The sequence below is a fragment of the Oryctolagus cuniculus genome, chromosome 15 (assembly GCF_051225735.1).
Source record: "Oryctolagus cuniculus isolate XC-2025 breed Fujian yellow rabbit chromosome 15, ASM5122573v1, whole genome shotgun sequence".
Classification (NCBI taxonomy): domain Eukaryota; kingdom Metazoa; phylum Chordata; class Mammalia; order Lagomorpha; family Leporidae; genus Oryctolagus; species Oryctolagus cuniculus.
The window spans coordinates 32,325,042-32,352,334 of record NC_142881.1 but is presented as its reverse complement, the minus strand read 5'-3'; the positions used below and the strand labels follow the sequence as shown (position 1 = coordinate 32,352,334).

General features: G+C 57.1%; 1 protein-coding gene across 1 annotated transcript in view; it reads right to left on the bottom strand.

Annotated features, from left to right (window-relative positions):
* Nucleotides 1–3,284: 3,284 nt before the first annotated feature.
* Nucleotides 3,285–27,293, bottom strand: part of RRP12 (ribosomal RNA processing 12 homolog) — a 28,885-nt gene continuing 4,876 nt past the window's right edge. Inside the window, exons 5-34 of the mRNA XM_002718602.6 lie at nt 27,021–27,126; nt 26,728–26,844; nt 25,549–25,687; nt 25,330–25,457; nt 24,108–24,206; nt 23,428–23,519; nt 21,037–21,148; nt 20,720–20,817; nt 19,566–19,680; nt 18,494–18,636; nt 18,182–18,303; nt 16,643–16,707; nt 16,390–16,552; nt 15,826–15,980; nt 15,534–15,601; nt 14,906–14,999; nt 13,947–14,105; nt 13,742–13,822; nt 13,470–13,575; nt 13,229–13,336; nt 12,168–12,325; nt 11,533–11,624; nt 11,261–11,419; nt 10,985–11,160; nt 10,645–10,767; nt 9,369–9,418; nt 6,172–6,241; nt 4,760–4,827; nt 4,392–4,474; nt 3,285–3,718 (exon numbers count right to left, since the gene is read on the bottom strand). Coding sequence (XP_002718648.3) covers nt 3,616–3,718; nt 4,392–4,474; nt 4,760–4,827; nt 6,172–6,241; nt 9,369–9,418; nt 10,645–10,767; nt 10,985–11,160; nt 11,261–11,419; nt 11,533–11,624; nt 12,168–12,325; nt 13,229–13,336; nt 13,470–13,575; nt 13,742–13,822; nt 13,947–14,105; nt 14,906–14,999; nt 15,534–15,601; nt 15,826–15,980; nt 16,390–16,552; nt 16,643–16,707; nt 18,182–18,303; nt 18,494–18,636; nt 19,566–19,680; nt 20,720–20,817; nt 21,037–21,148; nt 23,428–23,519; nt 24,108–24,206; nt 25,330–25,457; nt 25,549–25,687; nt 26,728–26,844; nt 27,021–27,126 — 3,352 coding nt within the window. The 3' untranslated portion in view covers nt 3,285–3,615. The remainder of the gene's footprint in view (nt 3,719–4,391; nt 4,475–4,759; nt 4,828–6,171; nt 6,242–9,368; nt 9,419–10,644; nt 10,768–10,984; nt 11,161–11,260; nt 11,420–11,532; nt 11,625–12,167; nt 12,326–13,228; nt 13,337–13,469; nt 13,576–13,741; nt 13,823–13,946; nt 14,106–14,905; nt 15,000–15,533; nt 15,602–15,825; nt 15,981–16,389; nt 16,553–16,642; nt 16,708–18,181; nt 18,304–18,493; nt 18,637–19,565; nt 19,681–20,719; nt 20,818–21,036; nt 21,149–23,427; nt 23,520–24,107; nt 24,207–25,329; nt 25,458–25,548; nt 25,688–26,727; nt 26,845–27,020; nt 27,127–27,293) is intronic.

The window sequence follows — 27,293 nt, the reverse complement described above, 5'->3', positions numbered from 1 at the left end:
ACTCCCAATTGGCCGCAATGGCCAGAGCTGCGCCGATCCGAAACCAGGAGCCAGGAGCTGCCTCCAGGTCTCCCACAGGGCGCAGGGGCTCAAGGACTTGGCCATCTTCCACTACTATCCCAGGCCACAGCAGAGAGCTGGATCGGAAGAGGAGCAGCCGAGCCTCGAACCGGTGCCCATATGGGATGCTGGCATTTCAGGCCAGGGCTTTAACCCGCTGCGCCATAGCGCCGGCCCTAGATCTTAATTTTTAAAATTGCCCTTTGATTAGAAGCTCCTGGCTCCTAGCTTTGGATCAGCGCAGCTCCAACAAGTATGGCCATCTAGGGAGTGAACCAGTGGATGGAAGACATCTCTCTTTCCCTCAACCTCTAACTCTGCCTTTCAAATAAAAATAAATAAATCTTTAAAAGAAATAAAAAATAAAATCGAGTACTAAGACAGCCATTGTGGGGTGAACTGCCAGGACAGCCATGCCCTGAGCCTTCTGTGAGGATGACGGGAAGGGAGAAGGGAAAAAGTGAAAGCGTGGGCATAGGCCAGCACTGTGGTGTAGCAGGTAAAGCTGCCGCCTGCAGTACCGCCATCGCATATGGACACTGGTTCAAGTTCCAGCTGCTCCACTTCCAATCTAGTTCCCTGCTATGGCCTGGGAAAGCACTGAAAAATGGCCCAAGTGCTTGGGCCCTTGTGTTCACATGGAAGACCCAGGTATAGCTCCTGGCTCCTGGCTTTGGCCTGGCCCACCCTGGCCACTGCGACCATTTGGGGAGTGAACCAGTGGATGGAAGAACACTCTTTCTCTCTCTGCTTCTGCTCCTCCCTCTCCTAACTCTTTCAAATTAATAAAATCTTTTTTTTTTTTTTTTTTTTTTGACAGGCAGAGTTAGACAGTGAGAGAGAGAGAGAAAGGTCTTCCTTTTCCGCTGGTTCACCCCGCAATGGCTGCTGCAGCTGGTGCACAGCACCTATCCGAAGCCAGGAGCCAGGAGCCTCTCCTGGTCTCCCATGTGGGTGCAGGGCCCAAGGACCTGGGCCATCCTCCACTGTACTCCTGGGCCACAGCAGAGAGCTGGCCTGGAAGAGGAGTGATTGGGAGAGAATCTGGCGCTGCGGCTCACTAGGCTAATCCTCCACCAGTGGCGCTGGCACCCTGGGTTCTAGTCCCGGTTGGGGCACTGGATTCTGTCCTGGTTGCTCTTCTTCCAGTCCTGCCATTTGGGGGGGTGAACCTCTAATTCTGCCTTTTTCCAAAAAAAAAAAAAAAAAAAAAAAAAAAAAAAAACCTCTTGGAAAATAGGCTCTAATAAGTCAGTCAGTTTCTACTTCCTTTGTTCTTAAAAAAAGAAAAATGTGGGGAGCAACTCGGACTAGACTGTTACTCGAATTAAGACTTATTCTATGCATCTGCTCTCCCACAATATGGTGCTGGGAGAGGAGCAAACAGCTTCTACACAGCTGCCTCCAGTTCAACCAATAAGCAGCAGGACCTGCTCCTGATTGGAGGAGAGCAGCGTACTCTGCGTGTGGGTAGCAGAGTTGGGATTGGTGGAAGAGGACTATAAAGGAGGAGACAGACAACATGCACCAGGAACACCTGGAGGAACATCTGAGCAGCCCCCGAGAGAGAGCCGGCTGGTGGTGTGCTGCTCCCCCGCGGAAGTGGGGAAAGTGGCAGGGGGAACCACCCTTCCACGGAGGTGGAAGGGACGGTAGCCAACCTGGGAAGAACCAGCAGCAAACCCGGGGAGGGCCGAGCAGACAAAAGAACAGCGCAGGGTCCTGTGTCGTTCCTCCACGAAGACGGGGAGTGACAGAAAAACATCAAGATCTCAAGCCTACTACATGAAGCTAAGAAAGAACACAGGAAAGGACTGGGGTTCTCGCTTCAGCAGCACATATATTAAAATTCAAAGGAATGGCACTGGCTGAATTCTTTTTTAGGGTTTGAGGGGCTGACACTGTGGTGTAGTGGACGAAGCCTCTTCCTGTGGTACCAACATCCCATATGGGCTCTGGCTTGTATCCCAGCTGCTCCTCTTCTGATCTAGCTCCCTGCTTATGGCCTGGGAAAGCAGTGGAAGATGGCCTAAGTTCTTGGGCCCCTGCAACCATGTGGGAGACACGGAAGAAGTTCCTGGCTCCTGGTTTTGGATCAGCCCAGCCCAGCTCCGGCTGTTGCGGCCATTTGGGAAGTGAACCAGCAGATGGAAGACCTTTTTGTCTCTCCCTCTCTTTAACACCTCTCAAATATAAATAAAATCTTCTAAAAAATTATCTGAAAAGCAGACCCACAGAGGGAAAGACAGATATCTATCTGCTGGCTCATTCCCCAAATGGCTGCAACAACGCTGCCTTCCCAGGTGCATTAACAGGGAGCTGGATGGGAAGTGGAGCAGGCAGGATTTGAACGGGCGCTATAATACGAGATGTTGCTGTCACAGCAGCCGCCCAGCCCATTGCTCCAGTGCTGGCCCCTGAACTGGCTTCATTCAACACACCTTGTGCTCAGGGCTGTGGCCAGATTACCTTTGCAAACCCCTAGTGCTTACCTCTTTTGACCTTTCTTGCTTACTCTCCTAGGCCTGGTTTCTGTTCACAACGCGTGTCAACAGCGCCACCTCTGGGCAAAGTGCAGTTCCTCTCTGCTTCCCAACCCAAGAGCAGGGACAACAAAGGCTCGGCGCCCGTTAAGACTCAGGTGCCCTTAGAGCATGAGAACAGGCGCCAGGAGGGCCTTCCGGGAGCATTATCAGAGCCTACGACATCAACTGGAAGGGACACTATTGTGGAATATGTGTGTGGTCTCATCTCACAGCGGAGAACTTGAGATGGGGAAAAACAGAACCTGTTCTTCACACTGGGGTGTGGTGGGCAGCCCTGGGGTGGCTTCTAGTTGCCTGTTAGGAAAGCACACGCAGCAGGGCTCCTGGGTGGTGGGAGCCCTTGTTTGGCAGAAAGAACGTTAAGAAACAGGGGAGGCGAGCTGGGCTGTGCTGGGCACGGGACAGGCTCAGGAGGCACTGTGTGGGGTCCCTGGGCAGAGACTCTGTGTCCAGGGGCAGCCAGCGCTGCAGCTCTAACTGGCTCTGAGCCGCTGTCTCCTTTTTCTGTCCCCAGTCCCTGGCGCCCAGTCTCCAGAGACCAATCCCAGAGCTGCACCTCCCGAGGCCACTTTTCCAACTGCAACTCTCATGTGAAGTCGGGCCGCCCTCCTGCCTGGGTGTCCCCCGCCGGCGCTCACTCTCCCTACCCCTGGAGCAGCAGGTCAGGAAGCACAGGGATGAGACACTGTCACGCGTGTTTATTCTATAGCTGGTCACAGTGAACCTCAGCCCCAGACCATGGCCGGGCCGAGTGCCCCATGGCCACGAGCAGCTGAGCTGGAGGAGGCCCATCTGCCCCGGTGCTGGGCCGGCCCCGGCAGAGCGCACAGCCGCCTCACGGGGACGCCCTGAAAGGGCAGCCCCATCTGGAACTTCCAAATCCCAGGCCCCAGTCCCAGCACCGCATGTGAGTCCAGGCTCTGCCTGAGTCCCAGGCAATGGAGCAAGGCAGCTGGGGGCTGATGCGGGGCTGAGGCAGGCGTGCGGAGCTGCCCAGGGGCCCGGGGCTTCAGGGCCGGTGACCCTTTCTGCGGAGTCTGTGTCCGGCCCGGGTCCCCCGCTGCGCAGCTTTCACCAGGCCTTTGAACTGTCCCTGCAGCTTCACCTTTTTCCTGCGGGCGCAAGAACACAGGGTCATGTCTCTCGAGACAAGCGGCCCTTTAGCCCAGCCAAACACAGCTCGCTCCAGCACGGCAGCACTGCGGAGCAGGCGCAGGCCGTGCCTGGCAGCACATGACCTGGGCAGACCACGCGTGGCTCCTGCCTTGATTTGGCCACTCCACTCGGCACCATGCTCCCCGGAAACAGCTCCCTTCCTCCCCTCCTCTGACGTTGGTACAGAGAAGTCACAGCTCCTCTCCACCCACCCTTGCCCCTACGGGGAACTGGTATTCAGCAGAAGCCTTCAGTGACTGAAGCTGAGAGCACCACTTCCCCGTGACACCTGTTCCCAAAGCTCGCCTCACCCAGCATCTCACGCGGCCCTCAACCCACCCCTACGAACCCTACTTAACAGCCAAAGTCGGAACCGACCGACCTTCCACCCACGAGGGATTAGCACGCCACTGCAGGCAGCCGCACACAGCGGCATGAATGATGAACGGGTGAGCGTGTGCGTGACAGCACCAGTCTCAGAGCAGTCAGCCCAGGCAGTGGCACAGGAGGTGCCCACACGCGGGCTGTGCTCAGAGAAAACTTAAAAACTTCCCAGAGAGGCGAGCAAGTTGTGAGCTTAACGGGAAGGCCCTGAGCTCCCCACCCGAGCCGGCCCGGGCGCCACCGTACCTGCGGTTGAGCTTGGTTCTGTTGAGGGGGATGTAGGCGTAGGGGTCGAGCCGACCTTTCTTCTTCACGTCACCCTTTGCTTTCTGCTCATCCAGAGACACAGTCAGTCCGCCAAGGGTGGAGGCTGCCCCTTCCGCCTCTGCCTGGACCCGACACGCCCCAACCTCTCCCCTCCCTTCCCTTTCCCGTCTGCTCAGGTGGTGCCCAAGAGCTCCTGTAGCCCCAGAGGACCAATACCCGGCCATGCCCCTTCTTCCCTGGCCTCAGTCCAGCCCACAAAGGTGCCTCTCCAGGATGAAGATGGGCACAGCTCCTCCCTGCCCCGACTCAGTACCAACAGACTCTACGCTCCCAGCTGCAGCTCTTACCTTGGCCTTGTATTCAGCCCCGGGCACAACTTTCTTGGCTATAGGGCGATGAATGCCAGAGCCTCCAGCTACAGGGAGAAGAGAGATCGAGAGTCAGGCAAAGCCATGGCCACAGGCACCTTCTCACAGTGGCCACAGAGCAGATGGGAACTTGGCTCTGACCCCTAACCAAGCAAGGCCACATACGTTCCTTGTGGAGGGGCTGGCCAGTGACCTGACTGCAGCACACACAATGCACACACAATCGCCCACTTCTGCAAAGTCACACCTGTCCCACCGTTCCAGGACAAAGAACACAGGCTCTGAGGTCACACAGACCCGGACCTAACTCCCTGCTCAGCCACGTACAGCTCGAGCCTCAGCGGAGTCTCAGCCCTAACGCAGGGCACGTTGGGTTTCCCACCCTTCTCTCGTCAGGCTTCACACCAGCAGCGAGGCAGCCAAGCGCAGCGCCGCATCCCACTGCACAGATCTGAAGGCTGAGGCTTAGCGCTCAGGGCAGCCGTGCAGGCTCAGCTGTCCTTTCCAGCCGGGACGTCACCAGAGTCGCCGGCGGGCTCCCAGAGAGCCAGTGCTGACTCAGGAGGGCTCCCTGGGGTGACCAAGATCTCTTTTAAAAGATGAGAATCTAGAAGCACAGAGAGGCAGTGTGACCCGCTAAGGTCACACACTAAGCAGCAGCGGGGAGGCCATCCTGAAGTAGGCCTCTGGCCTCCTGACTGCCATGACTGTCCCCGCACTGCAGCATCTCAGAGCAGGCAGGTGGGCTGCGTCCTGGCTTGTGGGGGCTGTAGGAGGAACCGTGAGGTTTGTCAGCAGCTGAGGCCACACCTGCTACTGGAATCAGGAGCTTCTGGGCCCCAGGAGCCCAGCCTGCTAGATGCACAGCAAGGGCTCTGCGACACGGGGCGGGGGCAGGAGCCCTGCAGGGCGGCCCTGGGAGGAAGACAGCAAAGGTACCTCGATCCTTCTAGCAGCTGCTATAGGGAGGGCAACGGCCCAGGGGCCCTGAGACAGAGACTGAAACCCTCTGGTCAGGCCCAGCACAAATCCAGCTCCCATCAACACTGGCCGTGGGTTTCTCCAAACCCGGCTGACTCAGGCCTGGACAAGATTGTTAACCTGGACAAGACAGGCAAACAGCTCCCAGGAGACGGGGTGGGCTGCAAGCCTCAGGAAGCTGGGGCAGATGGGGAGGGGCTGGGGTTCAGGGGCTCCCTGGGAAGGCTGAGGTCCCCTTCTCGAGTCTCCCCTCAGGCTGTCACCCCACACTCCCCGGGCCCCCAGCTCAGTCCTGGGCGTCAGATCAGCCAATCTGTGTCTGCGCCAACTGAATGCAACCAGGCTGGGCACCTCGTGGTTCTGCCGCCCTCCCTGCAACTCCCCGGACTCATGCAAAGGGGAAGCCTCACCTTGGTACTGAGGGGGCGTCTCCAGCTCCTCCTCCTCCTCCTCCTTCTGCTGCTTCAGCTTCTGCTTTTTCTGAAGAGACAGTAAGCAGGAGTTCATGAACAAGGGGGTGGGAGCTTCCTCATTAACGAGAACAGCAAAGGAGTACGGAAGGCCGCTGCCAAGTACACGGCCCCCCACTCACAGAGGAGGAAACCGAGGCCCCCAGCCGGGCAGTGACTGCTCTGGCCGCCGTCCTGACTGCGGAGTTCCCTGGCTGCTCCTGACATCTCTCCCGAGCCCCACTTTAGGGCTGCACCTGCCCGGCTGGTGCCCTGACATCAGACCAGCCCCTGTGTTCCTTTCCAAAGGGGGTGGCTGGCCTCCTGGAAGGGTTGGCTCTTCCAGGTGCTCACTCATACCAACTACACTCCCCACTTGCCTGCTGGACCCCGCTGAGTGCCAGGCCCTGATACAGGGGACACAGGGAACAGGGTCCAGTTCCTGTGCTCCAAGGGCTCTCAGGCAGGAGGGAAATCCCCGCCCAGGCCAGTTACCACAGGCCCTCAACAACGCTGCCATCCCAGCAGTCATGAGTGTGGGCAGGGGACGCATCAACTGACAGGAAGTGACTGGCACCTGCAGCACGCCGGGCACTGCTGGGACACTGGAGCCCAACTGCTCACAATCAGGCCAGGCGGAGGGATGCTGCCACAGAGGGAACTGAACAAGGGTAGCCCTAGCTCGCAGGACCGGCTCCACACCACGGCCTGTGCTGCTGCACCCTGGCAACCTCTTCAACTACAGATTCCTAGGGCTCTGGCCCCACAAGGGCTCCAGAGGTCAGGGAGCACTGACAGCCAGGCCAAGGGTCGGCCTGAGCAGAGGGAATGGGCTGGGATGCACAGGTGCGTCTGGGGACAGGGGCTCCAGTCTGGTTGGCAGAGGCCGGCAGGGTAGGCTTCTCGTGAGGACAGAAACCAGGAGGAAGGTGGCTCTGGCTGTACTGCGGGGATGACAGCTGAGCTTGTTTGCCGTGTAGCTGGCACCTGCCCCTTGGTCTTCCACTGGGGCTGCAGCTTGTACTCCAGAAATGTCGGCTCCCCACAAATGCAGGCACAGGAGTAAGACTCCTCAACGGCACTGCCAAAAGGCCCTTGGGGACCTCAGTGGCACATACTGACTTTCCAAGAGCCCACAGTAAGATACGGCTGCCACGGGGCTCCCTCTATGCCTTGTGACAAGGCACCCCCATCCTGCTCTGCTCTGAGAGTGGGGGGCCATCCCTGAAGGGCCAGGAGTAGGAGCAGACACTGCGGGATTGCAAATCCATGAGTGCAGACACCGTGAAGGCCCCAGGAAGGCTTCGATGAGACAGAGTTCCAGGGATCATACACAGCCGGCCTCGCATCTCATCACGAAGCACCAGCAATGTACACAAACACCAGGCCTCAAGCCCAGGCAGGGTGGGTCCCCAGACAGACACACTGCACAGGCTACCACTGTCACCTGGAAAGGACACTGGCCAAGGGCTGAAGGTGGGCCTTACTGAGGGGCAGATTTCAGACCAAGGAAGAGAACCCCCAGTGGGCGGAGCTGTCTCCACTGGCACAGGCTGCGTGGGAAGCAGTGGGGGTGGGGGCTTCTGGGTGGGTGTTTGGAGTAGCAGTCAAGATGCCATTAGGGCGTTACATCCTATTATGGGAAGGCATGGATCTGATTCCTGGTTCTGGCTCTAATCCCAGCTGCTGCTACCACAGACCCTGCAGTGGCAGCTTAAGTGCTTGGGTCCCAGCCACCCATGAGGGACCTGGAGTGAGTTCCAGCTTCCAGCTTCAGCCTAGGCCTAGCCCTGGCTATTGTAGGCATTTGGGGGAATGAACCAGTACCTGGGAGTTCTCCCTCTCAAGCAAGTGAAAATTTGGAAAAAAAAAAAAAAAAAAGAAAGAAAAAAAAAAAAGAAAGAAATATATATGTGTGTGTATATATATAAAATTAACGCACATTCTTGGGCCCCAGCACAGACCTACCAAGGAAGAACCAGGTTGGGGCCCAGGAATGGGAGCAGGGGCTGAAAGGTTTTTCAGGCAAGGGCAATGCTGCTACTGCTCAAGGGCATCCCAGAGGAGCTCCCTGCACCAAGGCCTCCACCATCCTCAGCCACTGCCACAACTCTCTTGTCCAGCTGGCTCCCGCCCGGCTCTCCAAACAGAAACACGACTACCACGCTCCAAGAAGAAAGCAGCTCCTCAGGCCATGGTGTGAAGACAGCAGTCGGCAAGGACTACAAGGCAAATGCTCCCAAATATGGCACCAACGACACTGGGACACTGGGGCAGCCCATCACCAGGCCAGGGCACCCTGCATGCCCAGTCTTGTTTATTAACTGGCCCCAGTAATTCTGCAACGTGGTCTACTCATAACCCCACATTATAGAGCAGGAATGGAAGCGTGCAGGGTTCTGCTGAAGCCCAGATGGACACCTAGACTCTGCTTCTCCAAGAGTACCACTGTCCCCGCTGACGTGGCACACCTGCCTCCTAAGGACGAGGCCCACAAAGGCTGGGGGGCACTGCTTGTGGGCCTGTGATGACAGCCATCAGCTGCTGGGACACACGCAGAGTGGGAGCTGTATTCCATCCCAGGAGGCAGCTGCGCCACGTCAGCAGGGGCAGTGGCAGTGAGGGGGTTAAACTCCTAGGACTGTGGAAGCCCCTGGTGCAGGAAGCCCCTCTGGGCTGCCCTATAGCAGCAGTAGGGTTGTCCTTACTTGAAAATCCTCTGTCCACCAAGGTTCAAACCCCTGGTTTGCATCTGATGAGCCCTGTGACCCTGGATAAGACACTGACCTTTCGTACACCCTCAGAAAATGGGGATGACAGAGCCCCTGTCTTCGGTGAGGCTGAGACAAGACAGCGCAGGGCTATTGGCAAGGGGCCAGGCATGCAGCGTATACTCAATAGTGGACCTGCACCCCTGCTAGGACCAGCTGCTGTAGACTGAGCACACTGCTCAGAGGATACAGGCCAGCGGCATGGCGCGTGCCCCTTGGTGGACAAACACAGGCCTCTCCTCTTTCAACTGTGTAACACCAAAGTGGGCAGGCCCAGTGCACTCCAGAGGCCTGCATGCTGTGGCTCTGATCTCCCCACCCTCCCATACGTGTCATCCTCAACACGGACAAGGGACCAAGTGGGGGCAAAAGGCTGCAAATACTCACATTCCTGACGTTCACATCTGCCATCAGATCAGTCATCTCTTCGTCCTCACCTGTGAGCCAAAGCACACAGCCGGTGAGCCCACAAACCCATCTCCTCCCCCTGCCTCCTCCTGGTCCCCTGGCTGGGGGATGCCACATGCAGCCCCGGCAAGCTGCCTTCCCCAGACCCATGTCATCCCTTGGTGGGAGTGCGAATGCCCCCTTCCTATTCTAGACACCAGGACCTAAACAAGTGGGGAGTGTGTGGACAGGCAGAAAGAGGGAGGGGCATTCTCAATGTCAGGAATGCCTGGGCTCCAAGGGAGACAGCAGCCTGGGTACTTAGGAGGGTGGGGTGTGGTGGGCATCATGGTGCTGTAGGTTAAGTTGGTGCTTGAAACCTCTCCTATCAGAGTGCCTGGTTGGAGTTCTGGCTACTCTGTGCTTCCAATTCAGCCTCTTAGTAATGCTCTTGGAAGTAGCAGATGATAGTCAAAATACTTGGGTCCCTGCCACCCACGTGGGAGACCCGCATGGAGTTACTGGCTCCTGGCTTTGACTTGGCCTAGCACGTGGAGGGCATTTGGGCAGTGAATCAGTAGATGGAATATCTCTATGTATCTGTCTCTGTTCCTCCTCTCTCTGCCTTCAAATAAAAACAAACAAACAAACAATAAATCTTCTTTGGGGGCTTGCATTGTGGCACAGCAGGTTAAACTGCTGACTACAATGTTTGCATTCCATATAGGCATCAGTTCAAGTCCTTGGCTGCTCCACTTCTGATCCAGTTCCCTGCTAATATGCCTGGGAAAGCAGCTGATGGCCCCAGCACTTGATCCTTGAACCCATGTGGGAGATCTGGATGGAGTTCCAGGATCTTTGTCTTAGCCTGACCCAGCCAGCCCTAGCTATTGCAGCCTTTTGGGAAGCGAACCAGTGGATGTTTTCAAATAAATAAATAAATTTTTTAATTAAAAATAATCTGGTTTGAATTACATATGTATAGTGAAATGGTTTTGCTGCATGAAAATTCTTTTAATGTGGTCAAAGTTCGAGAAACTCAAAAGGTTTGCAAGATCTGCCTTCTATGGCCATACCACGCTGAACACACCTGATCACAGATGCTGAGCAGTCAGGCCTGGTTAGCACTTGGATGGGAGAGAGCTGCCTTAGGTATAAGGTTCTCATCTGTTTTTACCCATGCTTCCTCAGCAAAAAGTCACTGAATGAATGAGTGAATGAACACGAATGAATGAAAGGATGAGTGCTGTGTCCCCAGAATGGGAGGCAGGCCCACCTCTGGTGCCCTCCTCTTCCTCCACCTTCTCATCCTCCTCGTCCCGGATGATCAATCGGCCGTCGGCGCTCACCTTGAACCCATGGTCCTTCCTCTTGCCCCGGCCAGGCCCTGGCTGTGTGGCTGGTAGAGCAGAGTTTGGCATGAGGGGCTAGAATGACAGTGCTAACCCACTCCCACCCTCATCAGAACCAACAAACCCAACTCTGCAAACCCAAACGGCGAACCCTCAGCTCCCGCACACTGGCCTGGCCTGGAAGCCACCCTCTCCCAACACCCAAGAACATGCTGCCAAGGCCAGTCTGTATCCCAGCTCCCGGGCCTGCCGCTTCCTGCTTACCCAGGACTCGCTGGGCCACCTTGGGATCCAGGAAGTTGAGAGGCTCATCCCCACCACCTTCCTTCAGCCACGCCCGGCTCCTCTGCCGGGCCAGCTTCCGCTGTTCCTTGCCCCGGTTTCTTTCCTCTTCCTCATTGTCCTCCTCATCGTCCGAGTCAGCCAAAATCTCCTCGATGCTAAGACAGAGAGGTTCCAAGTGAGAGCGCTCCCCGAAGAGGCAGAGGCTGAGTCTGGGTTGGGGGAGACCAGGTCCCCAGGACCCTGTCACAGCCTTACCTATCACCTTTGCCCTGGGCGGGCTCTTCCTCCTCCTCTTCCTCCTCCACTGCAGCCTGGCTCAGGGCCCGGTGCCTCTTGGCCCGGGCCTCGGCTTTCCTGATGTTGACCAGGACTCTGTGGTACTCCTCAGGCAGCAGCCCCTTCACCAGCTCAAACCTGCGGATGGCAGAGGAGGGCTGCTGGGAGCCGTGCCTGCCAGAGGGAAGAGCTGCTGCGCCCGGAGAGCTTCCGCCCGGCCTGCTCAGCCCCTGCCCCACGCGTGCACAGACCCAAACTTGCGGATGAACTTGGTGAACAGGTTGCGAAGCTTGGTGCGGAAGTGCCGCCGCATGTCGTCGGAGAGCTTCCCGATGGCCTCCAGCTACGGGCAGAGCACCAGGTTTAGGGCGGGGGCACCCTCCCAGCCCCGACCCGAGCCACCTCTCCTGTTGTCCAGGCCCTGCTAAGAGGGAGGGTTAGGAGGGCCTTGCTCCAGGGCTTCCAGAATCTGGGCAGCCCCCCCTTTCCCTGAAGCTCTGTCACAACACAAGCCCTGAGCTCTGTTTCCTGAATGCATGTGGCACTTTTACGCTTACCCTCACAGAATCCTTAGGGTGGCCCAGTGGGACAGACAAGGAAACAGGCACACATGGGAGTCTCCCAGGCCTATCTAATCCCGTGGTTCCCGCTCTGCCCTAACACCAGTTCATTTCTCTGGGTCCCCGGTGTCCCTCATCTTGGTGTTCTCCAGCTGGACTGTCCTCACGCCTCTGCCTGCCTGGTGTGGGTTGTGTGGACAGGAGGCACTTAGCTGCAGTGTCTCCCCTTGGACCTCCTCCCCATCATCTAACAGGCCCATCTGCAAATCGTGACATTCCTGAGAGGTCCCCCTGGCTGTCCCATTGCAGGGGAAGGGGCCACTCACCACCAGCTGCACATGCTTGGCCAAGTGTGTGACGTCCATGACAACCACAGCCACCTTGATGAAGCCCAGTGCGGACTTGACCACGTCGCGGGTGCGGGAGGCCAGGAGCAGGCACACATTCTCCAGCAGCTGCTCCACCGTGCTGGTCCCCATCAGACCTGCGGTGATGAGGTGGCTGCTGTCAGAGTCACCCAGGATCCCACTGCCCCAAGACCCCCAGTGGGGAATCAGCAGCTCCGCCTGCCCGTGTCAGGTCAAACATGAGTGGAAGCTAACATCTGGGCGACCTCTCCCATGCCTGGCACAGTTTTGTTTTTTTTTTTTTTTGACAGGCAGAGTGGACAGTGAGAGAGAGAGAGAGACAGAGAGAAAGGTCTTCCTTTCTGCCGTTGGTTCACCCTCCAATGGCCACTGCACTACGGCCGGCGTGCTACGGCCGGCACACCGCGCTGATCCGATGGCAGGAGCCAGGTGCTTCTCCTGGTCTCCCATGGGGTGCAGGGCCCAAGCACTTGGACCATCCTCCACTGCACTCCCAGGCCACAGCAGAGGGCTGGCCTGGAAGAGGGGCAACTGGGACAGAATCCAGCGCCCCGACCGAGACTAGAACCCGGTGTGCCGGCGCCGCTAGGTGGAGTGATTAGCCTAGTGACTGGCACAGTTCTAACCACACTCTGTGGAGCAGCCTTTTATTCTTCCATCATCCTGGGAGGCAGCTGTTATTCTTCCTCCTCATTGAAGAGATAAGGTGTTGAGGTTTCCAGAGATTAACAAAGCCACTGAAGGTTTCACGTGGCTGGTAAGAAGCAGGACTAGAATCTAGGCGTCAGCTCCAACCTGCTCCTAACCACTCAGATGGGCGTGTGGTGGGCAGGGCAAGGAGGCAGCCTTGGCACAGCCACTGGGGCAGGAGAGGAGACAGCAGGCAGGCAGCGCTGGCTCCGGCTCCTCTTCCTCTCTCCTGGCACCTTTCCCTCTGTTCTGGGAGCCACCCTGTCCTGACCTTTTGGACATGTTCTCACCTAGCAGCTTCCCCCGCCTTCAAGGCAGTAACTGTTTACCTTTAAACTCGAACAGGAGGTGGGTCAGAGCCAGGATGCTGCAACTGACCATGGTCACCGCGCCCACGAGGCCAGGGTAGATGAGCACGAGGTAGCGCTGCAGGGCCTCTGGGGCAGAGAGCAGACAGGTCAGGCCAGGAAAGACGACGTGGGCCCAGAGGAGCAGCCTGCCTGGGGTCAGGGCAGGGAGCCCTCTCGGGCTTTTCTTTCACCACTCCCGGCATGCATCACCTGGGCTCACCTTCCTGGTTGGAGCCAAACCGCAGGAAAGCGTGGCCCATCTCCACCAGCAGGGCAAAGGCGTTCTTCCGCGCACCCACTGACACCTCCTTGGTGCATAGGATCACCTGCCCGGACGGCCCCGTTTGTGTGTGCTCCCTGCGCCAGCAGCCCTGGACTTGGCTGCTGGGGCAGAGGCCAGCACCCCCTGCCCAGGCAGGGCAATCCCCCCAGCATGCCACGGCCCACGCCCTCCAGCAGCCTGCTGGCCTCAGGACCACGCCCCGCCCTCACCTCCGGCACGAGGGCCGCGATGAACTCCGCGTGCTCGGCCGACAGCTGCTTCACGATGTGGATGAGGCACTTCAGGCGGGGCTGTGGGCAGGCGGCAGCAGTCAGCAGCCCTCAGCGCCACCCCTCGCCCCCTCCTCAGCCTCCCAAGGGGCTCCTCCCCGGTAGGCGCGTCCTCCCTGGGCAGAGCAGGAGCTGGGGCCCTCACCCTTTTGGCGGGAGAGGCTGTGCTCCTCAGCGAGTCCAGCAGGGTCTTCTTCAGGTCGTCCAGGTGGCTCTGCACGAAGCGGGCCCCTGGGCCCTGGGTGCTGGCACACACCTCCTCCAGCACGCGGTAGGCCTTCTTCTGCACCCCGTGGGCCTTGCTCTGAGAGGGGGCGAGGGACACAGGGCTGGGCAGGGAAGGCGGCTGGGCTCACCCCAGGCCGACATTCAGAGCACCCACCAGCACTGTGGCCGGCCCGCAGGGTTCAGAGGCACTGGGCCTGCCTGTGCACAGGTGTGACGAGCAGCGTGTGGCAGCAGGAGGCCCGGGGACCCCAGGACCTGACGCCACCCGGCCCTCCAGGCTCTTCCTCTTGCTCGGCCCTGTGCCGAGGCGCACACCTGGCTGACCTCTCCAGCTGCCGCACTCTGCCCTCTCCTTCTACACCCACCCCCTGCCCATTCCTAAGGGGCTTTGTCTTCTGCCCCCGGGGTCACTTCTGTTCACGTGCAGGTCCACCCAAGAGCACCGACAGAGAGCAGCTAGCCAACTGTAGCAATGGGGACAGCTTTCAGGAGGCCACTGTGAGTTGTGTTCAGCCTGGTCCTTAGCCTCGGGGGCCCAGCACATCCAAAGGTACCAACGGGGCCTGTCCTAGCTGAGATCTTCAAGCAGCCCAATGGGCGACAGCAGCCTGCTTGGCCTAGCGGGTTAGGCAAAGGCACTTGGTCTTAGCAGGTGGAGCCTGAGCACAGCCACACGCTTCCATCACTTGCACCCACGTGATAAGCTGCAGAGAGTAGAAGGGGAAGCCATGCGGGAGGAAACAGGTGGCGCCCTGACCTGAGGCAGCTGCAAGGCATTAAGACGGGAACACATCTTGCCAGGAGCTAGCGCCCTATGCCATCCACGCACCATGCCTGCAGAGTGGTTGTGTGGGGCACCTGGTCTCTGCAGCTCACCTCTAGGTAGGGCCGGATGGTGGAGTACAGCTTGCTGATGGCAGCTTCGTCAGCATGGGGAGCCAAGGCTACGACCAGGTCCAGAACAGACAATCTGCAGGGGCCAAGGCGAGACTAAGGGGGGGGGAGAGGGGCACGGACTCTCAGTGTTCTGTCTACCGGGGGCAGAGGAGGCAAAGTCAGGGTAGAACGGGGGGCTCAAAGGAGCCCTAGAACAATATTCCTAGCTGGCACCTATCGGAGCACTTAGAATGTGCCAGCCACTCCTCCTGGGGCTCTACCATGGTAATTCCTTCAATCCTTAAAGCAGCCCTGTGGCAGGGATCATCAATCATGGCCACATTACAGACGAGAATTCAGATAAGTAACTGTTCAAAGTCACCCAGCCTGTAAGCGGTAGTGCAGGCACCTGAATCCAGGCAGTGCCTCCAGGGTCCCTGTTCTTCCCCACCAGGCCTAACAGGCCTCTCCAGGAAGAAGGAACTGGTCAGGGCTCTTGGGAGAGCAGGGACTTTCACCATGTCAAGACGTGTCCCAACAACTGCAGCGGATCCACAGGGCTTCTGCCAGACACACCACCTGGCTCCCTAGGCTGCCCCACCCAAGCAGGAAGGGGCCGAGGTGTCACCTGGTGAACTCAGAGCTGGCAGGGTCGAGCACCTTCTCACTGGCTTTCTCCAGGAATCCGTTCACCAACTGGCGGCCCCACGAGGATTGCAAGAGGAAGCATTAAGGACAAGAGAGTCAGAGCAGCAGGGGGATGGGGATGGCAGGGCCCACAGCTGCCTCCCTTGCACTCCCAGTCCACCCGCAGATGGGGGACTCTGCTCTCCAGGAGGCAGGGCCCCACCGAGTCTGGCAGGTGGGATCCTGGTCTTCCCTGCCCGAACGTGCTCCTCCTCCACCCTGCAGCAGCCCACCTGCGACTCGGTGATGGTGAGGTAAGTTCTGATGGTCTCCAGCACAGCCCGGCGAGGAGCTGGCGTGTCCCCGGCAGCCACAGGCTGCCCGTACAGGTTGAAGAGGATCGGGAGAAAGTTCTTGGCAAAGCGGCTCACTTCGGCACGGTCAGCCTCTGGCAGGAGGACCAAAGTTTGCATTTAAGGGACAGCAGCTGACATGTCAAAATGGCTGCAGACCCCACAGCCTTCCAGGGCATCTGGTGGCAGTGTGGAACCTAGGGGTATGAGGCTTCTCTATGACGAGAGGCTGAGAACAAGGTGCCACAGTGGCCTGGGTGCTCCATGGCTCCCATCCTGGGGGCCAGCAAAGCGCAGTCACACCACAAAGCCTTTGACATTGACAGTACAAATCCAAAGTGGCTGTCAGCAGACCAGGAGGAAAGAGGAGAGGGTGGGGCGGTGTTGGCCTCTGCTGACCCCTAGGACCCCAGCTGAACAGCAGAAGAGGAGCCAAAAGCTAGTGTCCTATGCCATCCATGCACCATATCATCCCCCACCCACCCTGCCTCAAACCCACCATACCCGCCTCACAGCCCTTGGTGATGAGGGTGCGCAGGGCCTGGCACACGGTGACTCTCAGGTCTGGGCGCTCACTGATGGCCATGCCCAGTGTCCGTGCCAGCCCTTTGAAGGAGGTGGACACATCCGTGGGCCTCGTGCAGAAACCAGGCAGGAGGGTCCAGATCTGGGAAAGGGAGGGATGGTAAAGGAGAGAGGCCCCAAGCAACGCAGCCCGGGACTATCCTCCCTACCTCTTCCTCCAGCGGACCCTCACCTGCCACTGGAGTGTGTCGTAGATCTTGGACTCCACCGTGCTGCCTGCCTGGGCTAGTTCCATTGCTGGAGCAAAGACAGGACACAAAATGACCCTGGGCACCCTCCTAGCCAACTGGCCTCATTTTACCAAAACCCAGAGATGGGGATGGAAGATGAGCAATTTCACCCTCCCCATAAACTCAGTCACAATACTGTTCACTCTAAAGCTGTAGAAAACAGGAAGCATGGACAGGCATTGTGGGTGGTGTTACAGGTTTAATCTGACACTGTGGTACCAGCATCCCAAACCAGGCACTCTGGATGGCCTGCTGGCATCCCAGTGACATAACCACTGCACCACACACCTGCCCCTGAGCTGGGATTCCAGTGCAGTTGTCCAACTCATCGTGTGCAGACTCCCCATCCCTACTGAATGGCTTCTCTTTATATGAACACATTGTACCCCGACATGGGGCTGTGCCCTAAGTAACCACCAAAATTCAGTGACGGATGGCCACGGAGGACATGTCAGATTTTTCACTAGGGTAAGGACATGGCTGGGCGTGCCTTGGTGAATACTACAGTGGTGTGTCCCGGCCCAGCCACTTCCTCCCAAAGATAGCTGCATGGAGTGTTGCAAGGACCAAGAGGACACAAGCTCAGCCTAGAAAGCATTGCCAGTGCTTTAGGTAAGGCTAACGACAGCCCCCAGCTTGGGGGTCCATTTTTCTGATGGGCATGTGTTTCTTCTGTACCCAGAAAGAATGTTTCCTAACATCAGGGAGGAAATTCAAAGTTGCTAAATGCACAAACTGTAATTAGAATTTAGTATTAAAAAAGAATTTAGTACAAATATGGTACTATTTTTACACATAGCAAAATACATTAAAATGCCAGCAATCATCTCTGGATGGGGGGGAGGCAAGTGATTTTTTTTTTTTTTTTTTTTTACTCTCTTCTTTCAAGACTTCCTGTAAGTTCTAAAAGACAGCGTTTGAAATCAGGAAACCCTGCCCCAGAGCGGGGTTTCTCAATCTCCCGCTGTGGACAGTTCTGGCCAGCCCGTTCTCTGCTGCATGGGGCTGTCAGCAGTGATGACACAGGCACTGCCCAATGCCCAGGACAGCCCCGTTACTGAGAGCCGCTGCCCTGGACCACAGATAAGCAACCTTTTTCTGTAAAACCCCTGATTTTAGGCTTCACAGGCTATGATTTCTGTACAGCTACTTAATTCCTCCACTAAATAAAAGAGTGAGGACAGGCATTTGACACAGCAGTTGGGACACCCACATCCCATACTGGAGTGCCTGAGTCCACTCCACTCCCAAGTCCTGGTTCCACTCCCAACTCCAGCTTCCTGCTACTGTGTGCCCACATGCTGGTTCAAGCAACTGGGTCCCAAGGAGGGCACTAGAACCTTGGCTGGCTCCTGCTTGGCAGAGGGAAGCTGCTGGATGGCCTGCAGGCTGGGGCACTGGGTTGGAGCCCTTCCCCATGCCTTCAGCTGAGGCTCCACAACTGTGGGAGCCCAGCTGTGCACCCAGGCAGGGCCCTGTACCTTTGCTCTTCAGGGTGGTAGCCAGAGGCAAGAAGTAGGTGGTGAAGAAACCCAGTCGCGTTTCCCGAACGTGGTCCCGGATAACAGGCAACAGCCAGCTCCGTGGAAAGTCCAGAGTCTCCCTGGGAGGTGGGAGGAAGGTCCCAGTGAGGAAGAGGTGGCACCCAGGAGGGCAGCATACTCAGCAGTCTGAGCCCTACTGAGCCAAGGAGCAGCCAGGCCCGCATGGCAAACAGAGACTAGCGCTGTTCCCTGGAGGAATGAGCCAATGGACTCCCCGGACGCATACAAGCTAACTAGGGTCACACTTACTCAGAGCCATCGATCTCCAAAGGCACAGCCTGCAACACCACCTCAGGTCCCATGCTGGTCACTGCAGCCCCCACTGCCTGGTCGAGGGCTGCCGTGTGGGGGAAGTGAGGGGAGAGGCGCAGGTCACACAGGGACCGAAGGCACTGGAGCAAACAGAGGAGAGGGTATACACCAAGACATGCTTGCACAGCAGAGAGCCAGCGCGGAGAACAGTCCATCTCCATGGACTTGGCACCACAGGACACAAACTGATAACCCGCTAGACCCACTGACGTGTCTGATTCTTCCCTGTGGCCCAGGATTTTCACTAATTCTGCTTCACTTAATTCATAAAAACCAGAGGACTTCACATGCAAACGCCATCTGCAGTCCATGTTGAAAGGGGAAGGTCTGGCAGAGGCAGGTGCCCAGCCAACAACTAGCAGCACCCTCTGGTTCGTCACAGCCCATGCCAGCCTCCTTGCCCGTGGCCATGCCCAGCTTATAGGAAGCCAGGTCTGCCCGCCCGCCCTGCAGGGCCCAGGCTGGGATTCCTGGGGCAGACTGCTGGGGCTGGCTCCTTTTCTCACCCAGCAAAGGCAGAGTTCGTGAAGAAGATCCCACGAGGTCAGGAGCTGGGCCACCTGCTGACAAGGAGTCTGGGGCCCATCCCCAGGTCCCTAACTTTTCTCAGAGCTGACGCCTGTGAGGATCCCTGGGAAATTCCTGATTCTTAAATGGTCTACTCTGGTGGGGAAACCCCTCTGGGACCTAAGTCTGTTTAAAACACCAACACTGTCCTCAATTTTTAATCCTTTAGATTTTCTGTCCCAAGTAAGAGGGGAAGGGAGAAGGGGGATCACACTGGTTCCCTAAGTTCCAGAACCATAGCTCCCACAAAGGCTAGCAGCAGGTGGCAGAGGGGACTGACTATCCCTCTTCCTATTCTTCCCACATGGGCCCAGCCACCTCCCTGAGGACTGAGCTGGGAACCTGCTGGGGCCACTGTCAGGATGGAGGGTGAGAAGAGTGCAGCCGACAGACACGCCCCCAGCAGGAGCCATCCGAGGCCAGCCCAGCAGCCCCAGCCTACCTTCTTCATCACAGGGTGCGCCTGCCTTCCACACGCCTCAAAGAAGACACACAGCAGCTGCAACACGGAGCTCCAGACCGCATGGAATTTGTACGTCAGGCCCTCCTCTGCGGCCCTGCCAAGGGAGAAGGCACAGTCAGGGCCACGGTCATGCTACCCTGTGCCCTAGCCAGGGAAAGTCCATACCACACCCAGGTCTCAGCTGACAGCATCCTGATGCTTAGAGAACCCTGTGTCCCATCTTCAGATGGGGAAACTGAGGCACAGAAAGACTGTATAATCTGCCATTGACTACACTGGGTCTCCCAAGCCCATGTCTTCCCACTGTCCTCTGCTTTCTCAGACATGAGTCAGGGGGCCAGGGTAGAAACAACTGGCCCAGGCAGAGGTGTAGCCCTTTCTGGCCTGTGCACACCTGGGTCTGCTCCACCTTCCAGGGAAGTCTAGCTCCTGGGGATCTGAGAGGCCGACCGGAGGCAGTGTGGGGGAGGGGTGAGGCTGGGGGAGGCCTGATTCCACTGCCACTTCATCGCAGAGGGGCCCACAGGAAAGGGGCCTATGTCCCTGTGAGGGACAGGAACCAAAGTAGCAGCCCCTGGAGCTGAGCAGACAGACCCGGCCCTTCCCCAGGGCTGCTGAGGGGTGCCCGGTGCTGAGCGTCCTCACTGCCCTGCTGGGAAGGTGAAGGCGGCCACGTGAGTAGCTCCTCTGACAGGCGAGGAGGGCAGCACGGTTCGGCAGTCGGCAGTCGGAGCAGAGGCTGTGCTCAGGCTGCCGCTGGCTGCGTGATCTCTGCTTCACTGATGTGCAATGGGGCTCGTCTCGTCTCCCCTCCAGTGGTTTGTATCTACTGAATGCCCAACTGTGTGCCAGCCCACTCAATCTTTAGCCCCCATTCTTCTGGACCCCTGAGCCCCTGAGGGAGAGGCAGGGGGCTTGCTCCAGTGCCTAGGCCTGTGTCAGCAGAGCTGGATTGGAAGCCACTGGATGGAGCACATTCTCTCGAATGTTACACCATGGCACCCCTCTGGCTCCCGCCAAGCCCCTGCAATGTGGCGGGCGCTCCTGTCAGCAGCCTGAGCAGAGAGCACTTGTCATGACAGGAGTTTCCTGCAAGGTGCCCCCACCCCCTAATGTGGACAGCACTTTCTCACCTGAACATCTTGGCAATGTACTGGGCGGGGCCTGAGGCCGAGGAGGTCACCGAGCCAATGGCAGCCATGTGGGGAGCCACGCATTCCTTCAGGAGCTCCTAAAAAACACGACTCTGGCTGTTTGGGCCCACGACAGCCCCCTAATCAGCACCTAGCACTCCCAGGTGATTGCCTTCTGAAGCCTCTGACAGGCCAGTCTCCAGTGCTGGAGTCCCCCCAGGCGTGAGTGGGCAGCGCAGGGCGAGACAGGGCGGCAGGCACAACTCCTTTTGCTTTCTGCTTCCTCAGCTCAAGCTGGCACTGAGAAGCTGCAGTACCTTGAGGCTCTGGGTGGCAGCTGTCACCACGTGAGAGTGGGGGGACAGGAGACAGGTCATGGCTGTTCCAAAAAAGCGAGGAAGGTGGCCCAGCCCCAGGTCCCGCTGCAACCTGCCAAGACAAAACACGTCCATGGGGCCTGGCACAGAGCCTCAAGACCCGGGCAACTGGGGCTCAACCTGCGGATGGTCCAGGTTCAGAAACCCCACTGCTCCGCTGGGCTCTACGGGGCCCTGGCAGTGGGCAGATTACAAAAGGCATTGACCTTCAAGCAATCACCACACATGGCCAAAGATTCACTCAGGTCTGCACGTGTAGAGCCCAGGGCAAGCCTTCCTCCCATCTGAGCCTCACCTGTATTTCCCAGGGACAATCAACATCGGGTTTCTTAAGTACTCTCGCTGGCCTTTCTGCACATACATGCAAAATGATAGCAACTACTAACATGAAGTAGCATACTATGCACTAATCAATGATATAACTACATGAATTCATTTAACTTTGTTATAATTAATGAAATAAATCCTATTATAATTCCCATTTTATAGATGAAACAGAGAAGTCAAGTACCTTGCCCAAGCCATGCAATCTGGTGCAGTGGGGTCAGGATTCACACCCTGGCAACCTGGTTCCAGGGTGCACAAATACAAACAATCCCACCTTACCTGCAGCTCTGCATTCCACTTTTTCTCAATGTATCCCAGAGTTCTTTCCATAAGAGCATGTACACCTACTCAATGATTCGTGGTTGTTTTTTTTGTTTTGTTTTGTTTTTTTGTTTTTTTAAGATTTTATTTATTTGAGAGGGAGAGTTACAGAGAGAGGGAGAGGCAGAGAGAAAGGTCTTCCATCTGCTGGCTCACTCCCCAAATGGCCTCAATGACCGGAGCTGAGCTGATCCGAAGCCAGGAGCAAGGAGCATTTTCCAGGTCTCCCATGCGGGTACAAGGGCCCAAGTGCCTGGGCCATCTACTACTACTTTCCCAGGCCATAGCAGAGAGCTGGACCTTAAGAGGTGCCAGGGCCACAGGTGGAGGATTAACCTACTGCGCCACAGCGCCAGCACAGCATTATGCTGTTGGGGTTGAACTGCTGCCCAGTGGGGCACTGGGGGAGCATTCTAGCGTGCTTGCCATCATCCATGGTGCTATAACCTCCCAGGACACAGAATGGACACAGGTCTGGGCGTGCTCCCACAGAAGAGTGAATGAGGCGGCTGGCATTGTGGCCTAACAAGTTAACTTGCTGCCTGCAACTTAAGCCCATGTGGGCACCAATTTGAGTCCTGGCTGCTCCACTTCCTATCCTGCCACTGCACCTGGGAAAGCAGCAGAGGAAGGCTCAAGCACTTGGGCCCAAGGGCCCATGTGGGAGACCTGGATGAAACTCTTGGCTTCAGTCTGGCTCAGCCCCAGCCATTGCAGCCATCTGGGGAGCGAACCAGCGGATTTAAGATTTCTGTCTCTCCCTCTCTCTCTCTGTAACTCTGCCTTTCAAATAAATAAAATAAATGTTAAGAAAAAAAATGAGTGAATGTGGTGGTCTCACCATTTCCTGACATCGCCAACTGAAATGCAGTTTGGTGTAGTAAAAAGATGGTGGGTCTGGCCGACCTGGGCAGGACACGAGGCCTGGCTTCCTGGCAGCTGTGTGGCCAGTTAATTCCCAGCTGCTGCTTTATGAAACAGGGCTGCACCCTTGCTCATGGCTGGATGGGGATAGTGAGATAGACGGAATGACGAGCAAAGCAGTCTGCATGTCCTGGGGCCAGACTAACGCCAGGACCCTTTACTGAGGGGAAAACAGACACAGCACAGTGGAGTCCCAGGGCTCAGACCCTCGCTCCAGGGAAAATGCATCCACACGGCTCGCCATCTCACACTGCATACTCCATTTCCTCCCAGCCTTGTTCTGGACGAGTGGAACTGTCCAGTAGCCTCTATTTAGTGGCCAGGCCCCAGCCCTGAATGAACACAGTGACACAAAGCAGGAGGCAGGTTCACAGGATGATGAGACCGAGAGAAGCCACTGGTCCAGGTGGGGAACAGGGTGGAGCTGCAGAAAGCAGACAAGGGAACAAGCGGGCAGGGGATGGCACAGCCAGGGGGATGGAGACTGGGGCTTGAGTTCCAGCCCTGACCTGGAGCATGCTGCATCCAACCCACGTGGTTTCACCTCGCAGTGAGCTGGCAAATGCTCCAGCAGGAAAGGAACTGGCCCTGGTCAGAGGTCTGTGCTGCCCTACTGTGTGCCTCTCCCAAACGAGAGCTGGTCTGCAGCCCTAGGCAGCAAGCTGCCTCACCAGCCTCAAGCTCACATCCTTGCCCTCCATGGCGCAGAGCAGGCAGGCCGGATGGAGGGCCTGGGACACCCCTCCTCCTTGTTCCTACCTGACCAGGTTGATGTGGGCTTTCTCCATAACCTTAAGCCAGGCGAGCATGGGCTGTAAGTCATTTTCACTGGGAACGTAGTCATATAAGGCCTAGAGGTGGGAGAGGGAATAAGCAGGTACAGCTGGCAGCAGTCCCAATGACCATGATCCCTTTCCATCCCCAGGGGACCAGCATGTAGCCTAGGAACTCACAGCCCCCATGGCTTTTCTAGTTCCTATCCTGCCCCACTCCAGAAAGTTCTCTCAGTTCCATTTCTTTGAGAGAACAGCCCCTAGGCATAGGGGAGTAAAACAGGTCACATTCATCTGTGTATCTAGCATAAGCCAAAGCCCTTCTCTGGAAAAAGGCACATGAGCACGCACATACATTCTGGGGAGAAGGTTGTAGCCCCTGTCAAAACCCATTCACAGATTTGCAAGGTTGGGAGCCCTCAGCTATCTGTGAATCCCACGAGATGAGGCTGAAATGGTTTATTCAAGAAGGAGCCAGGGCCCCAGCTCCCATGAACGCTAATGTGACCCCGGCAGCTGGTCTCCTGTCTGCTTGCTGGCCTCCTGGCCTCCTCCGGTGCAGGAGCCCAGTGCAGCCATTCACCCTTGCTCTGAAGACAGCGAGCAGTACCAGTGTCCCCAGCACAGCCTCCCAAGATGCCCGCCTTGCCCAGCGTCAGGCCTCACCGTGATGATCTGGGCGTTGAGCTCTGCTGACAGGGTACCTGGGCCTGGCTTGGCATGGAAGAGGCTGTGAAAGGCCTGCATGGCACAGGCTGTCACCAGCTGTGGGGGACACACAGGCTTAGAGAAGACCCACAAAGCCAAGGGCTACCCTAGACCCTTATCTCAAACATTGCCCACCCACCCAGACGCTCACAAACCTTTAAATGAGTTAAACAAAAACAATGGAGAAAACAAACAAATTAAAAAAACAACAACAACAAAAGACGACTAAAGGGGGCCCGCACTATGGTGCAGCGGGTTAACGCCCTGGCCTGAAGCGCTGGCATCCCATATGGGCGCCAGTTTGAGACCTGGCTGCTCCACTTCTGATCCAGCTCTCTGCTATGGCCCAGGAAAGCAGTAGAAGATGGCCCAAGTCCTTGGGGCCCTGCACCCACGTGGGAGACCTGGAAGAGGCTCCTGGTTCCTGGCTCTTGGCTTCGGATTGGCACAGCTCCGGCCGTTTGCGGCCAACTGGTGAGTGAACCATCGGATGAAAGACCTCTCTCTCTCTCTGCCTTTCCTCTCTCTGTGTACCTCTGACTTTCAAATAAATAAATAAATAAGCAAAAACTAAACTCTTAAAAAGGCAGGCCACAGAGGGTCTGCATGCTATGACACGCCATGTTGCCCCATGTGTTCACGTATGTTATATATCCATAGAAAACAGGTCTGAAAGGGCTCACAGTTGCTGGCACAGTTTACCTTAGGAAATGAGACTTGGAGGGAAAGAGATTGGTCCCGTGATATGGTTTCCTCCCTTTAAGCAGTGATCGTATTGCTTGTATAATAAAAATTTTTAAGTGTATGTGGATAATCAAGAGATTATATAAAGACTAAGAATTATGCGAGGATGACAGAAGAGCAGCCAGTCATTTTTAACCTGTCGTTAAAGCTGCAACACTAACCTGTTAGGTAGGAAAATCCACGTGTGAAGTAGAAATACCTGACTCGGGCTGGAGCAGAGGTGGGGGCTGACACTTTCCCTGCCCAGACACGGATTCATCCCTGCTCTGCCCTGCTCTCTGTGGTCAGCCCCAACTGCCCAGGCCCCTGCGCTGGCCCTACCTATCCCCACACCACGCGTGATGCGGTCTCCTTGGTTTCAGGGCAGGGAAAGCCCAGGCCCTGCCTGGTGTCTGACCATGGCCCCTCTTCTTCTGGCTCTCGGGCCTGAGCTCACCACATGGCTTAAGGTCATGACCCGGAGGAGAGTCTCGCTGCAGCTCTTCACCAGGCCTTCTGGGAAGCAGGCCAGCGTGTCCTTCAGCAGCGTCAGCATGTGCAGCGTGGTGGTGGCTTCCTTGGAGCCTGCCAGGCAAAGGAGCAGTTTAGACGCCAGCCCCCTCCCTGCGGCCAGCCACGGCTTCCCATCCACCTGCCCGCAGTCTGGCTTTCCCACCTCCAGACTTCTCAATCTCCTGGATGCAGAACTTGGCGGTGGAAACGGCAGCAGGATGCTGGGCAGGGGCCTTTTCACCAAACATGAACTCGCTGCCCTTGAGGACCGAGCACACTCCATGCTGGGCAGCCTTGCGGATCTGGGGGCAGGGAAAGAGGAACACGGCCACATCAGCACTGAGCCAGTACCGTGGGTGCCTGGCACACCCACCAACCAGGCTTAACTGAACAGCTTGCCACACCCTGTGCTGGGCCGGGGCCTTTGTGTGTACAGAGGTCTGAGCTGTGGAGCAAGACAAATCTTGGTTCAAATCACTGCTATGTTACAGTGTGAGGCTCCCTAATCCAAAAACCTGAACCATTCCAAAATCCGAAAATTTGAAGACCAACATGACACTGAAGAGGTTCAGATTTCAGAGTAGTTTGGGTTTCAGATTAAAAACGCTGCATCAGTAACAGCCAGGTAAATATTCCAAAAACTGCATGACTCTTAAATCTGGAGCACTTCTGGTCTCAAGCCTCTGGACAAGGGGCACCTGGCCTGTGCTAACTCCCTGATGCCCTGCAAGTCCAGCCACTTCGTCTTTAAGGGTAGGGGCCTCATCCCTCAGCCTGGGGCTCCTGGCTGCTGCGACAGCCCAGCTCACAAGGCTCTGAGCACCCACGTCCCCCATCTCCAGACACAGACAGGTGAAAAGCACTCGCGGACAACAAAACAGGACTACTTCTTTTTTATACAGGGGTCGAGGAAGTGTCACTGCGTGAGGTGACATTTTAGCCAAGGCCTGAAGAAAGTGAGGAAAGACCACGTGAACACACAGGGAAGGAGGCATATGACCATCTGGGATGACGGTGCTCAGCACAGAGAACGACCATCATCATTGTGCTCCCTGCCCTTAATTTCTGGGGAAAACAGTGGGCAACCACCTCCCTGAGTCCCCGCCACCAGCCTGTGAGGGAGGCAGGAGTCTCAGGTAGGTGTCACGTCCTTACTGTGCAGGCCGGAAGTGGAACCAGGGGACGGACCAGGAAGCTCACGGAGATTAGGTAACTTGCCCTGGGAGACACCAGGCAGTGAATCCAGTCTTCGGTGCGGGTCTGTGTGACTGAAAGCTCCCACCCCCTGCACTGCGGGGTGGCTCTGCTACCTCTCCACTTCCTGGGGGTCCCGCAGTCTCACCTTAGGCTTGCTGTGCACAGTGAAGCTCAGGAGCCCGTGGTACACCTGAAGGGTCACGGGGTAGCCCCAGGCCTCCAGGTTTTGCTTCCGCAGAAGGGTGGCCAGGCAGGAGAGGACCTTAAAGAAGAAAGCCAGAGTTCCTCAGCTCCACCAGCCTCTGCCAGGACGGGAAAGACCCCAGGTCCTCACCACTTCCAGAAAACCCCAAAGGGAGGCATCTGAGGCTGCACAGAGCACCCAGGAGCAGCCAAGCTTTACCCAAATCACATGGGCTCCGGGCGCCAAACACTAACCCATCGGAGGGCAGAGGAGGAGCCACTGCCGGCCTGGGCTGACATGACATCCATGAAGGCTTTGGAGGTATCGGAGAACTTCTTAATGAGCACGGCACTGGGCACCCTGGGGGCAGAGGAGAGAAGGTCACCCCAGAGAGGCCTCTGAAGAGCAGCAGGTGCAGCCCTCTGTGGTGCAAAGCAGGAAGCTGGACGGAGCTGGGGCACTGCTGCCCGAGCCACTCAGCGGGTGGGCAGTGCCCTGAGGACAGGAGTCCCGCTTCAGACTTAAGG